General features: G+C 37.5%; 1 protein-coding gene across 1 annotated transcript in view; it reads left to right on the plus strand.

The window, feature by feature from the left end:
* Positions 1-15,168, plus strand: part of WDR36 (WD repeat domain 36) — a 56,601-nt gene extending 41,433 nt beyond the window's left edge. Inside the window, exons 17-23 of the mRNA XM_066382003.1 lie at positions 2,226-2,333; positions 4,197-4,294; positions 4,672-4,817; positions 10,893-11,012; positions 11,198-11,279; positions 13,125-13,312; positions 14,691-15,168. Coding sequence (XP_066238100.1) covers positions 2,226-2,333; positions 4,197-4,294; positions 4,672-4,817; positions 10,893-11,012; positions 11,198-11,279; positions 13,125-13,312; positions 14,691-14,840 — 892 coding nt within the window. The 3' untranslated portion in view covers positions 14,841-15,168. The remainder of the gene's footprint in view (positions 1-2,225; positions 2,334-4,196; positions 4,295-4,671; positions 4,818-10,892; positions 11,013-11,197; positions 11,280-13,124; positions 13,313-14,690) is intronic.
* Positions 15,169-15,683: the final 515 nt, after the last annotated feature.

Raw genomic sequence — 15,683 nt, forward strand, 5'->3', positions numbered from 1 at the left:
TCAATTTGATGCTTTTATATAATGGAAGGTCAGTCTACCCACACACAATAGGTGTGGAATCAAGTTGCACAGTGAGTTTAAGAAAATAATTATAGTATTAATAAAATAGATTTGCCCAAGCAGTAGGTTCTTCTTAAACAGACAGATTCTAAACATGTTAGGAAGTTTCACCTGTCACATACTTACACAGTTGATGAACAAATATTGATCAAGACAAGAAGAGGTAAGATCTGAAATTGCTGTGTTTAGGCTTAATCTTCATCTACATACATTGGGATTATGTTTCTACTCTAGGTTCTTTGGGTTAAATGAATTAACATGAATAAATTAATAGTCACAGGTATATAAGTGTTTGGCGCTATTATCTTTTTCCCCAGTTTTCTTGATTTCCAAAGGAAGTTATTCTTGTGAGTTTCCAAAGTAGGTTTGAGCAGAAATCAGGCAGGTTGTTACTCACCTTTTTCCCCCTTAACAGAGAATAAATAGCAGTCATTGTCCTGAGCACACTTTGGTGTGTGTTCTCAGTAGTACTAATTTTAGTCACCTTCCTATCTTTTATTCATTATTTAAGGCTTACATTATTAATCACACTGAAGAAATTGAGAGAGATTTCCTCATGGGCAAGTCACTTTCTGTTTCCACCAGTCTTCATTTACATTTGAGCTGCTCAAAAATCACCTGCGTAGACATCCCCAGGGTGTAAATGTGCTACTGAGCTGCTTGTTAGATCTGCAGTCGTTTTATTGAGTTCATAGTGATTAAGAGTAGACTGCTTGGGTGACCACTTTCCCCAACTTTCCACCTAGAAGCAAGTTTTTAAAATTACTGGTCCAAAAAAAAAAAAAAAAAATTAAATTACTGGTCCTGATGTTCTGACCAGTATAGTAAAGTTGGATCGGCCTCATAGGGTCCTGAGGATTAAAATAGGAGACTCAAGGGCTCAGGATACTTTCTAGCGTGGAATACTACAAAAATTGCTAACTGCTGTTGTTTTTCTTGAAAGATGTTTTAATTAATGTGGACTCTGAACTTCAGTCATTTTGTGACTTCCCATGGATAATGTACTGGCTTCAGTAAATAGTTTTTAAAATAGTAGCAGTGATTGAAACCAGTATACTTCTCTTAAAGTGTATAAAGTATTCACACTCTTAGTCAACCTAAGAAGCGTTCTTTGCAGAAGGTCTTTCTCTTTGCTCATTAAATTCACTCATGTCACTTCTTGCTGTCACCATCCTAGTTCAGATCTTTATTGCTTGTTAGATGCCTACTTCCATAATTTTAGTGTTCTTCCTGTTCAAATATATTCTGTGTTCTGATGGCAGATTTTTTTTTTTAAAGTGAAGATTACACTATCTATCTGCTCAAAAGTCTTTAGTGACTTTTCATTGATTAAAAATAAAAACAAACTAAGATGTTTGGTATTTAAGACCCTGTGGGTAGCCTTACACTTATGGACCAAACTGCACTCCTCACTAGACCGTTTCATTTTTCTTCACCTTGCTCTCCGTACCTCCCTCAGCCAGGATACACTTTCTTTACCATCAGCGTCCATTGAAATTGTTCATTTGGAAGGCTCATCTCCAATGCTATTCTCTGAGAGGCCTACTCTGAGTTTCCTACCTGGGTGTAATTGCTCCCCTTCCTCCCCAACTCTTCAACCCTTCCAATATTAAGGCGATTAGTTTTTATATACTGCTTTATGGTGCTCTATAGACTGAATTCCTTTGTTTCATGTATATCATGGTTACCTATTTAAGAAACAGAATTGCTAAAGTTTTTCCATTAATATGCGTATTCTTATTTGCAGCCATTTTATTTTATTAATTTTTTTTTGTTGCTTAATCCTTTTACTATTTTCACTGGGATAATAGAAATTCAAGAAAGTACTGATAATTAGAAATATTTAAATGTGTGACATCTTCAGAATTGTCCCCAAGTCAGTCTACCAAAACGGTATTCCAGAAAAACAGTGTTTCCTCCTGTCTTCTCTCTGTTTAAACTCTTTCTCTGGTTAATTGGTCTCCTCAGTAAGAGAGATTATTTTCACATAATAAGTTTGTTGACAAAGTGCTTTGTTATTGATGACTTTCTGGTGTTGGTAATTTTTAAAAAGCAAAACAAATTTTCTGCATCTCTTATCTCGTATTTTTTTAATAAAAATATATTTTGTGAATTAAATGTTTTTGTGGAGTTTAAATTCTCTAACTTTTTGATCCTTTTTATAGTCTAATAGACAGCTTTTTGTTGGACTCAGCTCCTCTCAATGTTACTATGTCCCCTACTGGAGACTTTCTGGCCACTTCCCACGTGGACCACCTTGGAATTTATCTTTGGTAAGTTCTTTCATACAGTTCTGTTTGGGGAAAGGAGGAAAAAGAAGAGGATATTGTTAGACAACCATAGTTGCTAACATTGCCATTTAGTTTTGGGGTCTTTTGTTTGTTTTTGTTTTGTTTTTAATTTATAAAATGGAAATGTCACATAGTTAACAGAGGGTTACATAAGTCTGGGGTTGATTCAGCGTCATCTCGATAATTTAGATACCTTTGTTCAAGTATGTATTCTAAACCACTTTATTGGTTTTTATCTCTTATCATTTGTAGTTTATATTTACAGAAAGGATAAGTGAATCTTAAAATTTTAGAAAAAGGGCATCTCCAGGCAGGCCCTAGCCCTCCTGCTACTCCCTAAATACTGCTCTATCATCTCAGACTGCTTTATCTATAAAATAAGGCATCCGTGTGGCAAGATGATTGCTAAGGTCATTCTAGTTGTATAACTTTTCATAATCATGTAAAGATACTTATATGGTAATCTTCCAGCTCCATTGTAAGGAACATGTAAGAGTTCAAGATAAATAGTCCATCATCTGAGCCTAGAAAATTTTATGGCTGTTTCCTGAGTTCAGATATCTAATTCTTTTAGCTGTGGTATTGAGGAAGAAAAACAAATTTAATCCCTTTTTCTAATTATATATATATATATATTTTTTTTTTTTTTTTTTTGTATTTTTCTGAAGCTGGAAACAGGGAGACAGTCAGACAGACTCCCACATGCACCCGACCGGATCCACCCGGCACGCCCACCAGGGGCTACGCTCTGCCCACCAGGGAGTGATGCTCTGCCCCTCCGGGGCGTCGCTGTGTTGCGACCAGAGCCACTCTAGCGCCTGGGGCAGAGGCCAAGGAGCCATCCCCAGCGCCCGGGCCATCTTTGCTCCAATGGAGCCTTGGCTGCAGGAGGGGAAGAGAGCGACAGAGAGGAAGGAGAGGGTAAGGGGTGAAGAGGCAAATGGGCGCTTCTCCTATGTGCCCTGGCCGGGAATTGAACCCGGGTCCCCCGCACGCCAGGCCGACGCTCTACCGCTGAGCCAACCGGCCAGGGCCTCTAATTATAAAATTTTATAATTAAATTTTAGTATACAAAAGTAAATTCTATATACAATAGAAATAGACTGACCACCTTACTAAGAAAAATGAAGTATCTCCTGGAATCTGTGAGGCTTGAACAATCAAGACGAGAAGAATAGTAGCTATGGGACCTTAGCAGCAGGAGTAGATAGTACCACTATTAACATAACTCAGAACCTGATGTTCTCAGTTTTCATTTTCCATTCCACATTTCTAATGTATGGCAAACAGAATCTGATTAACTCACTTTGGGACAGGAAGCTACATCTTAGAGTCATCCAAGGTCATGGTACAGGGTCAGAGTAGCAGAAACATGGCCACTTAAGTGACCGTTTTAGTGAAAGGGAAATCTATAACTGTTTACAACCTCAAGGATCTGATTATCTTATTTTCTCTCTGACTTAACTCTGTGGGTCCTTTCTTTATTATTTTCTGAAGTGAAGGCTGACAATTTTCAAAACAAAATAAATGGATGGAGGTTACATAACTTTATAAAAGTATAATCTAGCACCAGTTTGTCAATTACTTTTGTACTACATTACTAATGTTTATACACAACTTTCTTGTGATGACATCTATGGTATAAATCAAGGCATTTTCAAATTAATACTATTTATCTTTGAGATTTTTTAAATTTGTAAGTGATTGGAATCTGTAGCCAAATTTAAGATTGTGGAGTAGTTGAAGTTTTTTTATTTATTTTTTTAACCAGTAATTGAAGTTTAAAAAGAAACAAAACACTATATTTTTAAGTTTTAAAATATGGCTTACATTTTTATTTCTCAGGTCCAATATTTCTTTGTATTCAGTTGTTTCATTACGGCCACTTCCCACAGATTATGTTCCTTCAGTAGTGATGCTTCCTGGTACTTGTCAAACCCAAGGTAATCACACAATAGTATTATAATTTTTGAAGTATAATTATCATAGACCTAACATGGGGGGCAATATTGCTACTGAATGCAATCAATCAAAGTATTTTTTAACTGATATAAAATATTTTTAATGACTTTATGAATTTTTACAAAAATATTGATATGGCATTAATAAGGTAGCTAATATATAGTATAGCAGTGGAGAAATGTTTTGGGTCTCGTGATGGGAGTTGTGGTTAATATGAGAAGAGGAAATGGAATAAATAGTTTACAAGTCTACATTGAGTAGACATGTTATGAAATACTAATAAATTTGGAATGAGTTTACTTTTACATGATAAAAAGATCATTGTGTTAATTTTTTACCTGAAAATGTTTGTTTTAAGATGTAGAATTATCAGAAGAAACCACTGAACCAAGTGATGAAATGATAGAGTATGATTCCCCAGAGCAGCTGAATGAGCAGTTGGTGACTCTGTCACTTCTTCCTGAATCACGATGGAAAAACCTTCTTAATCTTGATGTTATTAAGGTAATTTATAGTACACTTAATATTCACCCCGAATGACACATCTCAGAAGCATTTTTTTTAGTAGAGAGAACATCCCCTACTTTGAGGGCTCTAGAAGGAGCAGTTAACAACTAAGATAATAAAGAGACTGCTGTTATATTAGTCCTGTTTAATTCACTGTGATAATCAAGGATTCCCTTTATATATATTGACTTTGAGAACATTCAACAGACCTCTGAATATAGCAAAAGTACAGGCTGCAACTACAGAGCTATTATAAATTGGGTATTGCCTGACCAGGCAGTGGCACAGTGGATAGAGCATCAGACTGGAATGCAGAGGACCCAGGTTCGAAATCCCAAGGTCACCGGCTTGAGCACAGGCTCACCAGCTTGAGCGTGGGGACACTGGCTTGAGCATGGGATCTTAGACATGACCCCGTGGTCACTAGCTTGAGCCCAAAGATCACTGTTTTGAAGCCCAAGGTCGCTGGCTTGAGCAAGGGGTCACTCGCTCTGCTGTAACCCACCTATCAAGGCACATATGAGAAAGCAATCAACGAACAACTAAGGTGTTGCAATGAAGAATTGATGCTTCTCATCTCTCTCCCTTCCTGTCTGTCCCTATCTGTCCCTCTCTCTGACTCTCTCTGTCTCTTGTCAAAAAAAAAAAAAAAAGAAATTGAGTATTTTAAATCCATCCTATAAACCAGCGGTTCTCAACCTGTGGGTCGTGAACCCGGCGGGGGTCGAACTCCCACCGGGTTCGCGACCCACAGGTTGAGAACCACTGCTATAAACTAACTTTTTAACTTCTAAAAAAATATGGCCTCTGTAATGTATAATAGCTGTTGTCAGTTATTTGGATAAAAAAAGACTTTCACTGGTCTTTTTAACATTGAGCTTCAGTTACCTTTTATCATATCATACCCTACTTTGCCAACTACAGGAAGATGTGTAGAGCTTGCTGTGTTGGGTCCCGGCACGTAAATGAATAAGAACTAGGTATAGGTAATGTCCTGTGACAGCAGCATCTGAAAAAAAAAAACCTAGCCCCTTTGTACTTGAGGAAATTACAATCTTACATGACAAATGAACAATAATGGCATAAATTAGTGTTTTTTAAAGAAAGTTTTATGACCCTCATTTGTGAGTAGCTAAAGCAATTGAAATGAATACAGTAGAGTAGAAAATTTCAGAGATTATCCTCTGATAATGCTAAGTGGTGTTTTATGAAATGTGATTTGATTAGATATACACATAACATGTACTAGAGGTTGTGTATGTGCTAAGTCCCACTGCTGTGGGCTGTCAAGAAAAAGTGTAAGGAACACTGACATAGATAACTATTTTTGTAAGTAATAACTTTGTACCCAAAAAGTTTTGAGTGTCTTGGGTAAGAAAACAGAAGTTTTCACATGTTAATTTTCCTCAAAGAAGTGAAATACATTTCTTTTTACTTGCTCACTTTTTGAGAGATTGGGCATCAGCATAAAAGTATATTGTCTAGGAGCATAGTTGTGAATTCTCTCCATCGTGTTGTCCAGTCTGTCAGCTGTCAGTGGAGTGTTTGATGGAATATCTTTAAAAGCAATGCATAAAAAAGTATCACTATTTACTAAGGATATTGGCCTATAATTTTAATTCTTTGTAGTAGTTTTTACCTGGTTTTGGAATTAGAATAATGCTTGCCTCATAAAATGAGCTTAGGAGTCTTCCCTTCTCTTGAATTTTTTGGAAAAGTTTGAGAAGGATATGTGTTCTTTGAATGTTTGATAGAATTCACTTGTGAAACCATCTGTCCCGGGACTTTTGTTTGTTGATTATTGCTTCAATTTCAGTCAGTAGTTGTAATTTTTCTATTCAGGTTCTCTGGTTCTTCCTGGAATGTATGTTTCTCAGAATTTATCCATTTTGTCCAGATTGTCCAATTTGTTGGCATATAGGTAACTTGAATATTACACTCAAAACCATAAAAATTCTAGAAGAAAATATAGGCCAGTGGTAGTTAACCTGGTCCCTACCACCCACTAGTGGGTGTTCCAGCTTTCATCGTGGGCGGTAGAGGAGCAACCAAAGTATAAATAAAAAGATAGATTTAACTATAGTAAGTTGTTTTATAAAGATTCATTCTGCCAAACTTAGCGAAAATCCAACATAAAGTACTTGGTAAGTAATTATTATTACATGCTTTAATTTGCTGTAACTCTGCTTTATAAATTTTATAAAGTAAAGTTACTTTCCTACTTTATAAATCACCATTACTGTGGAACTGGTGGGCGGTTAGAAAATTTTACTATTAGCAGAGATGTGGTGGCGCAGTGGATAAAGCATTGACCTGGAACACTGAGGTCGCTGGTTCAAAACCCTGGGCTTGCCCGGTCAAGGCACATATGGGAGTTGAAGCTTCCTGCTGCTGCTCTCTCTCTCTCTCTCTCTCTCCTCTAAAATGAGTAAATAAATAAAATTTTAAAAAAAGGTTGACTACCCCTGATATAGGCAGTAAAATCTTGGACATGTTTCATAGCAATATTTTTTTCTGATATATTACCTCGAGCAAGGGAAATAAGAGCATAAACAAACGGGCCTACATCAAGGTAAAAAGGTTTTGCACAACTAAGGAAACAGCGAAATGAAAAAGACAACCCACTGAATGGGAGAACATTCTTCAATATGTCTGATAAGGGCTTAATATCCAGAATTTACAAGGAACTTATAAAACTCAACACCAAAGGGGGAAAAAATAATCCAGTTAAGAGATGGGCAAAGGACCTGAATATATGCACTCGTCCAAAAAGAAAACATACAGACGGCCAGTAGACATATAAAAAGATGCTCAGTATCACCAATCATCAGTGAAATGCAGATTAAAACCACAGTGAGATATCACCTCACATCTGTCAGAATGGCTATCATCAATAAATCAACAAATAGCAATTGTCAGGTATGTGGAGAAAAGGGAACCCTCCTGCACTGCTGGTGAGACTGCATATTGGTGCAGCCACTGTGGAAAACAGTACAGATTTACTTCAAACAATTAAAAAGGGAACTGCCTTAGGACCCAGCAATTCCACTTATGGGAATATCTCCAAAGAAACTTGAAACACTAATTCCAAAGAATATATGTGCCCCTGTGTTCATTGCAGCATTATTTACAATAACAAGATTTGGAAGCAGCCTAAGTGCCCGTCAGTAAATGAGTGGATAAAAGAGCAGTGGTACATTTACACAATAGAATACTACTTAGCCATATAAAGAAGGAAATCTTAACTTTTTGCGACAGCATAGATAGACCAGGAGATTATTATGCCAAGTAAAATGCCAGTCAGAGAAAAGTAAATGTCATATGATTTTACTTACATGTGGACTCTAAACAAAATAAACCAACGAACAAAATAGAAAAAGACTCATAGATACGGAAAACAGACTGACAGCTGTCAGAGGGGGTGAGGGCTGGGGGGCTGAATGAAAAGGTGAAAAGATTAAGCAAAGAAAACAGCAGTGTGGGGACTGCAAGAGGGAAAGGGGGTAGGGAGAGGTAGAGGAGGGTAGAGGGGATGGATAGTAATAAAGGGAGACTTGGGTTAGTGAACACACAGTGCAGTATACAGATGATGTATTATAGAATTGTGCACCTGAAACTTGTATACTTTTACTCACCAATGTCACCCCAATAAATTCAATAAAATTATTTTAAAAATATATTTAGATGAATGTGAAAGTAGCAATTAGAATAATGCCCAATTAATTGAGCTAAGGTTGTTTGGGGTTTTTTGGACTACAGATATAGTGTCTTATTGCTAAGATATAGTTTGTTCTATGTAAAACCTTTCATAGAAACCTGAGTGAGCCCTGGCCGGTTGGGTCAGCGGTAGAGTGTCGGTCCGGCATGTGGAGGTCCCGGGTTCAGTTCTCGGCCACGGCACATAGAAGTGCCCATCTGCTTCTCCACCCTTCCCCCTCTCCTTTCCCTCTCTCTCTCTTTTCCCCTCCTGCAGCCAAGGCTCCATTGAAGCAAAGTTGGCCCCGGGGCTGAGGATGGCTCCATGGCCTTCACCTTGGGCACTAGAATGGCTCCGACTGCAGCGGAGCAACACCCCAGTTGCTCCCCTGGTGGGCATGCCGGGTGGATCCCGGTTGGGCGTATGCGGGAGTCTGTCTGTCTGCCTCCGCGACCTCCCCCTCCACTTCTCACTTTGGAAAAATACAAGAAAAAAAAAAAAAGAAACCTGAGTGAATGGTTTTATGAGAGAAATACTCTAATATTTTTATTTCCTACTGAATGAAAAAAGTTAGAATTTTTGTATTTGTTTTGTGGGCAACTTTTCTGCTTTTGGTTTTCTTTAGCAGATTGGTAATTTCCAGAGGAGCCTTATAAAACTCCTCCAAAGCCTTTTCATGGCTCAGAGACTGTCTCCCTTCTAGCTCCAGAACAGTGAGTTAGAAGAGTAACCATGACTCTTACTAATCTCTGCCATCCCAAAGAGGGGCTGTTTCCACTGCAGTGTAGCAGTACTTCTTCCTCTTTTCAGGTAGTAACTTTCTTTCATGCTGTTCCTCCAGGAAGCCTCTTTCAAAAAGCCAATCTTCCTAGGGTTACAGAGCTTCTAGGGAGTGGAAGAGGAATAGCATAAGGTAGAATTGTGAGACTCCTTTATCAGGCGTTTACCTTAGAAAGCCTCTTCATCAAATGCTCCTGAGACAGACAATAGCAATGTAATCATCAAAACCAATTTCTGTCAGTGGGTAATCTGTAAGTGTTTTTCTTGATCAAATTTTACTAACACTTGAGGCCCCGGCTGGTTGTCTCAGTGGTAGAGTGTCAGCCTGGCGTGAGGAAGTTCCGGGTTCGATTCCCGGCCAGGGCACACAGGAGAAGCGCCCATCTGCTTCTCCACCCCTTCCCCTCTCCTTCCTCTCTGTCTCTCTCTTCCCCTCCTGCAGCCAAGGCTCCATTGGAGCAAAGTAGGCTGGGGTGCTGAGGCTGGCTCCATGGCCTCTGCTTCAGGCACTAGAATGGCTCCAGGCACATGCGGGAGTCTGCCTGGCTGCCTCCCCGCTTCTAACTTCGGGAAAAAAAAAAAAATATATATATATATATATATATATATATATATATATATATATATATATTTTATTATTATTATTATTATTATTATTATTTTTAACTAACACTTGAAACATTTACAGTGGTCCCTCATCTATTGTGAAGGTTAGGTTCCAGAATACCACCACCCCCACCCCCGTGCTAGGTGAAAATTTGTGAAGTAGCAATCTTATATTTATTTTATTTTTTATATATATTTTAAGACTTTATAAACCTTTCCCACACTTTTTATATCGTTTTCAATTTTTAAAGCTAGAAAATGCTTATTTTGCTACCAAAATAATTAAAATAATATATAAAAATATCTTACACCACAAGATCCTACAATATCATGAAAGACCCATGGTACAATATAAATGTATACAATTTAAAAACCTGCAATACAGTGAGACCACGAAAAGTGAACCACAGTATGGCGAGGGACGACTGTATTGACAAGCAATAGTGTTCTCTTGCTTTTTAAAAATACAAAGTACTAAGGAAAAATTAAAATTTCAATAAAATAGAAGAATTAGGGATATACTTCACAAAGAATTTCCGCGTAGTTACTTCTAATGGCAGAAAAAAATTCTTTCACCTCATTTCCCTTAAATATTTTTAGATCCAAATTTCTTTTGGAGAAAAGAATTTGAGAAACTATTGAGCATTTATATAAGTTATAAAAAGTTTGTATTATAATATTAAGTTTAAAAGTGCTTGATTATTACTTCTTCACCTAAAATATTTATATAAATATTCATGTTTCAGTAAAATGAGATATGTTTGTCATTTCTCATCAGCAAGGTTCCTGGAGGTTTGCATTGGGAAGCCTAATTTAAAGATACCTATGATATTGATTGCTGGGATTTTATTTTAACATTCTAATCTGAAAATTAATTTCTTTTTGTTAGTTTTTGGACTTTGTTTTAAAACTGAGTGGGAATTAATATTAGAAACTGTTGGCAAGGTAATTACTTACTATTATTTTTTTTCTTCTTTTCTCTTAATTAGAAAAGGAATAAACCAAAGGAACCACCCAAAGTACCCAAGTCAGCACCATTTTTTATACCAACAGTTCCTGGCCTCGTACCCAGATACGCTGCACCTGAACTAAGTAATGATCCCCAACAGGTAAAAACCAGTCTGGAACATTCTAAGTATATGGGGTGTGTTTTGTATTATACATTTGAAGTTCTTTACCAAAACCCAGTTTTATACATATAGAGTAAATTAATAACAGCTTTTTATTATAAACTACACATTTTTTGGTTACACTTGTGTTCTTTGAATAATGGTATATTTATTTTTGTTTAAAGTCTAAAGTGGTAAATCTTGGAATTTTGGCTCAAAAATCGGAGTTCTGCTTGAAACTTGAAGAAGGACTGATAAATAATAAATGTAAGTTAAATTATAAAATATTTTACCAAGTATATACAGCTTATTTGACTTTATATGAAAAGACAGTAAATGAAATATTAGCAGATTTCTCAGTAATTGAAAGAAAATTGTAAAAACTGAAAAGATTAAAATTTTGATTTTACTTGGAAGTAATTTTAACTTTTGTTCTGTTACATTAAATCAGAGACACTAAACTCAGATGATATTCATATTAGAATAATCTTGAAAATCTTTCACACTTTCTGTATGGAATTAGATTTTTTCCTAATATCTTTGCTTTTTTTGTTTTTAAATTTTTGCTTTATTTTTATTTACAAAAGCAGTTTGCAGTACATTTGGGAATATAGTAGGGACTTGTCTGGTGAGTTCAGATCATTTTAAAATTTACTTGGTTAATGTATTTAAATTTTGAAAGCTAGTCTGTAGCTAATAATGATAAGCAGTAAGAGCTGTGAGCAATTAACAATATCACAGTTACTCTCTTGTTTTATTTACCTCTTGTTTTCTGATCCAAGTGCTTTTGTTTTTGTATCAACATCACTCAAGGACACATTGGCTAAGTCAAGGAATGGTACTGATGGGCCATTGTAGACGACTAAAGAAAAGCAGGATTATAACAGGAGTAACTTGTTTTATTTGGAGGGGGACAAAGAAGGAAAGCGCTAGTGTTTAGTATATACTGAAGGACAGAAAAAATTTATTAGACTTTTGTCATTGGTGGTTTTCCTTTTCAAAAAAGCTGGAGGCATACTCATTGCCATTGTAATATCAAATGCCTCATATAGCCCTGGCCGGTTGGCTCAGTGGCAGAGCGTCGGCTTGGCGTGCGGGGGTCCCGGGTTCGATTACTGGCCAGGGTACACAGGAGAAGCGCCCATCTGCTTCTCCACCCCTCCCCCTCTCCTTCCTCTCTCCACCCCTCCCCCTCTCCTTCCTCTCTGTCTCTCTCTTCCCCTCCCGCAGCCAAGGCTCCATTGGAGCAAGGCTGGCCCGGGCGCTGGGGATGGCTCCTTGGCCTCTGCCCCAGGCACTAGAGTGGCTCTGGTCGCAATAGAGCGACGCCCCGGAGGGGCAGAGCATTGCCTTCTGGTGGGCAGAGCGGTCCCCTGGTGGGCGTGCCGGGTGGATCCCGGTCGGGCGCATGCGGGAGTCTGTCTGTCTCTCCCCGTTTCCAGCTTCAGAAAAATACAAAAAAAAAAAAAAATTAAAAAAAATGCCTCATATAAAAATAACTGGAAGTGCATAGAATGTGTTTTCATGGGGTACATATGAAATAAAAGTGATTTATTTCTAGAAAAGTAGGCAAAGTGGGTAAGAATAAGTTGGGCGTCTTTCTTCCTCATATAGTTCTTTATTGTAAGTGTTTCTTAATAAGGATGTACTTTTATAATTTTTGAACAGTAAAAAGAAAGATAAATAAATCCCCCCACTTCAATCTATTTCGGTTAGTAACTACTATTAATAATTTGGTATGTGCTTTTGGTATAGCTGCCTTATATTAGATTTGTTCTGATTTATTTATGAGCATTTTAAAGTGTCTGTTGCTAGGCATTTATTAGATTTTCTTTAGCAACCTTAGCAGGAAAAACATTAAATTGCTGAAAATGCCAGAAGTTCAGTGCTTTTGGTATTTGTATTACTCTCATCATTTGTTCTGGTTTTATTTAAATTTGGGGTTTATTCTATAATACTACTTGATAGGAAAAAATGAACCCACAGAAAGAATTTCCTGTGCAACTGATATATATATATGTATATGGTGCTTGGGGTGTGAAATGAAGACTATAGTTTCTTAAATGAACTGATTGTAGATAATGACTGGATTCTTTTTAACACTTGATACAGATGACGCTGCTCTTAGCCTTCTGAAAGAATTAGGCCCATCAGCAGTTGAAACAGAGCTGCGGAGCTTGTCCCCTGATTGTGGCGGGTCTGTAGAAGTCATGCAGAGTTTCTTAAAAATGATCGGAATGATGTTAGACAGAAAGCGGGATTTTGAGTTAGCCCAGGCGTACCTTGCATTGTTTCTCAAGGTAAGTCTAATTAATGTAAGACAATACTTCCCAGCTTGCCTTCCTCTAGAGCAGTGATTTTCAACCGGTGTGCCGCAAGAATTTTTAAATCATGGAACACCTGACTACTTAGTCAGGGGCACTAACCTCTTTTCCCTTAGGATGTCAAGTTAAAATAATGTCAACAGCCAACACCACAATAGCCGTCCATTGTGCCTGAATCAAAATTATACCTTTTTTTTTTGTCAGATTGGCAAAAAAAATGTATTTTTTGTTTGCCACAGAAAACGTATGCCATGAGATGAAAAAGAGGGAAATCGCTGCTCTGAAGTAATATTGTCTGTTAATGCTTTCTGCAGAGATGGAAGTTTCCATGTCTGTGCAGTCCAGCCTGGCAGCCATTTGTCACAAGTGGCTATTGAGTGCTTGAAATGTGTCTAAATGTGACTGAGAAACTGAATTTTTTATTTTATAGGAATTTAATTAAATTTAAATAGTCACCTGCGCCTGCTGACTCCTGTATTGAACAGCTGGATTACACAGCTTTGTAGTCTTTATTTTTTCACTCAGCACAATTTTGACTTAATTCTCTGACTTTTCTATGTCATCAGTGTGACTCAGTATACTAAGCTATTAACTTCTTCAAGTACTTACATTTTTACTTTTTCTGTAATCATGAAGAGAAAGTCAGGTTTTATATTTATTTTTTTGTTTGTTTTTTCTACTGCTGAAATAAAAACACTTAGTTCTATCTTGGTGGTAGAAGTTTCAGGTGATTTGGCAAGCACAGTTGCTTTTATAACTAATACAGTGGAGAACTGAGGTTTATTTACTTCAGTAGCATAATGTATTATTGAAGGAGGTAGATGATGCTGGTTTTCAATAACAGAATATTCATCTATCATTACTACATAAAATCTTTTCACTAGATCTGATTATTTGAAATTATTTAAAAAGTAGATATTCAGATGGTAGCATGTGGGAAGAAAAAATAGAAATGCCACTGTTTCTATATCCTTTCCAAATTTACCACTTTCAGTTTCTATGAATATAGTTACTCAATTAGAAAATAATGCAAAGAGCCCATCTGACGTTTACTAACAGCGGGTTACATAGGAGAAAGTTACAGGCAATAAGAGAGATTGTTAGATCTAGGCCCTTGTTTCTGGGTCTACTTGAGGACGGTCCTTAGGTGGAGGAAGGCAATGACTACTTTCTCCTAAGGGAATTCATATAAGACATGTTTGATAGGAAGATGGGAGATGGTAGTAAACCAGCATTTAAGAAAAAATATTCAGAATAATATCTTCTAATGTTCCTTGGTAAAAAAGTTGAATCCAGAATACACAAAATTTTAATTTTCTTAAATTATAAGTTAAACTATCATTTTTCTTTTCAGTTACACCTTAAAATGCTTCCTTCAGAGCCAAAACTTCTAGAAGAAATGACAACGTTGTCATCACAGGTGGAAGAAAACTGGATTCATTTACAATCACTGTTCAATCAAAGCCTGTGTATTTTAAATTATATAAAAAGTGCTTTATTATAAAAATAAATTGAAGTGACTTTTATATTAAATGGGTCATATTTTGTGTTTCAAGTTTCACTGTGAGAGAATAAATGCTGGCACTACTGGACTAGTACTCATTTTCCACTTCTTAAGAGAAATACTTTCTTAAAGTAAAATTATACCAATCTTTTGTTTTCAGGACTTAAAGAATCTGCTCAGGTGTTTAATTTTTCTCAGTCTCTTCACATCAGTTACTTATGTCTGACTTTGGGGGATTGTCATCACAAGCTCATATTTTAAAAATATTTTTAGCACCTAAGAGCTGCTGGATGGCCTGAGTAGGTGGTGGCGCAGTGGATGGAGCATCGGACTGGGATTCCGAGGACCCAGGTTCGAGACCCTGAGGTCGCCAGCTTGAGCGCAGGCTCATCTGGTTTGAGCAAAAGCTCTCCAGCTTGGACTCAAGGTTGCTGGCTCGAGCAAGAGGTTACTTGGCTTCCTTAAGGCCTGCGGTCAAGGCAGATATGAGAAAGCAATCAATGAACAACTAAGGTGTCGCAATGCGCAACGAAAAACTAATGATTGATGCTTCTCATCTCTCCATCTCTGTTCTTGTCTATCTGTCCCTGTCTATCCCTCTCTCTGTCTCTGTTTAAAAAAAAAAATAGGCCCTGGCCGGTTGGCTCAGTGGTAGAGCGTCGGCCTGGCATGCAGGGGGCCCGGGTTCGATTCCCGGCCAGGGCACATAGGAGAAGCGCCCATTTGCTTCTCCACCCCCCCCCTTCCTCTCTGTCTCTCTCTTCCCCTCCCGCGGCCAAGGCTCCATTGGAGCAAAGATGGCCCGGGCGCTGGGGATGGCTCCTTGGCCTCTGCCTCAGGCGC

Source organism: Saccopteryx leptura, chromosome 4 (assembly GCF_036850995.1).
Source record: "Saccopteryx leptura isolate mSacLep1 chromosome 4, mSacLep1_pri_phased_curated, whole genome shotgun sequence".
Taxonomy (NCBI): domain Eukaryota; kingdom Metazoa; phylum Chordata; class Mammalia; order Chiroptera; family Emballonuridae; genus Saccopteryx; species Saccopteryx leptura.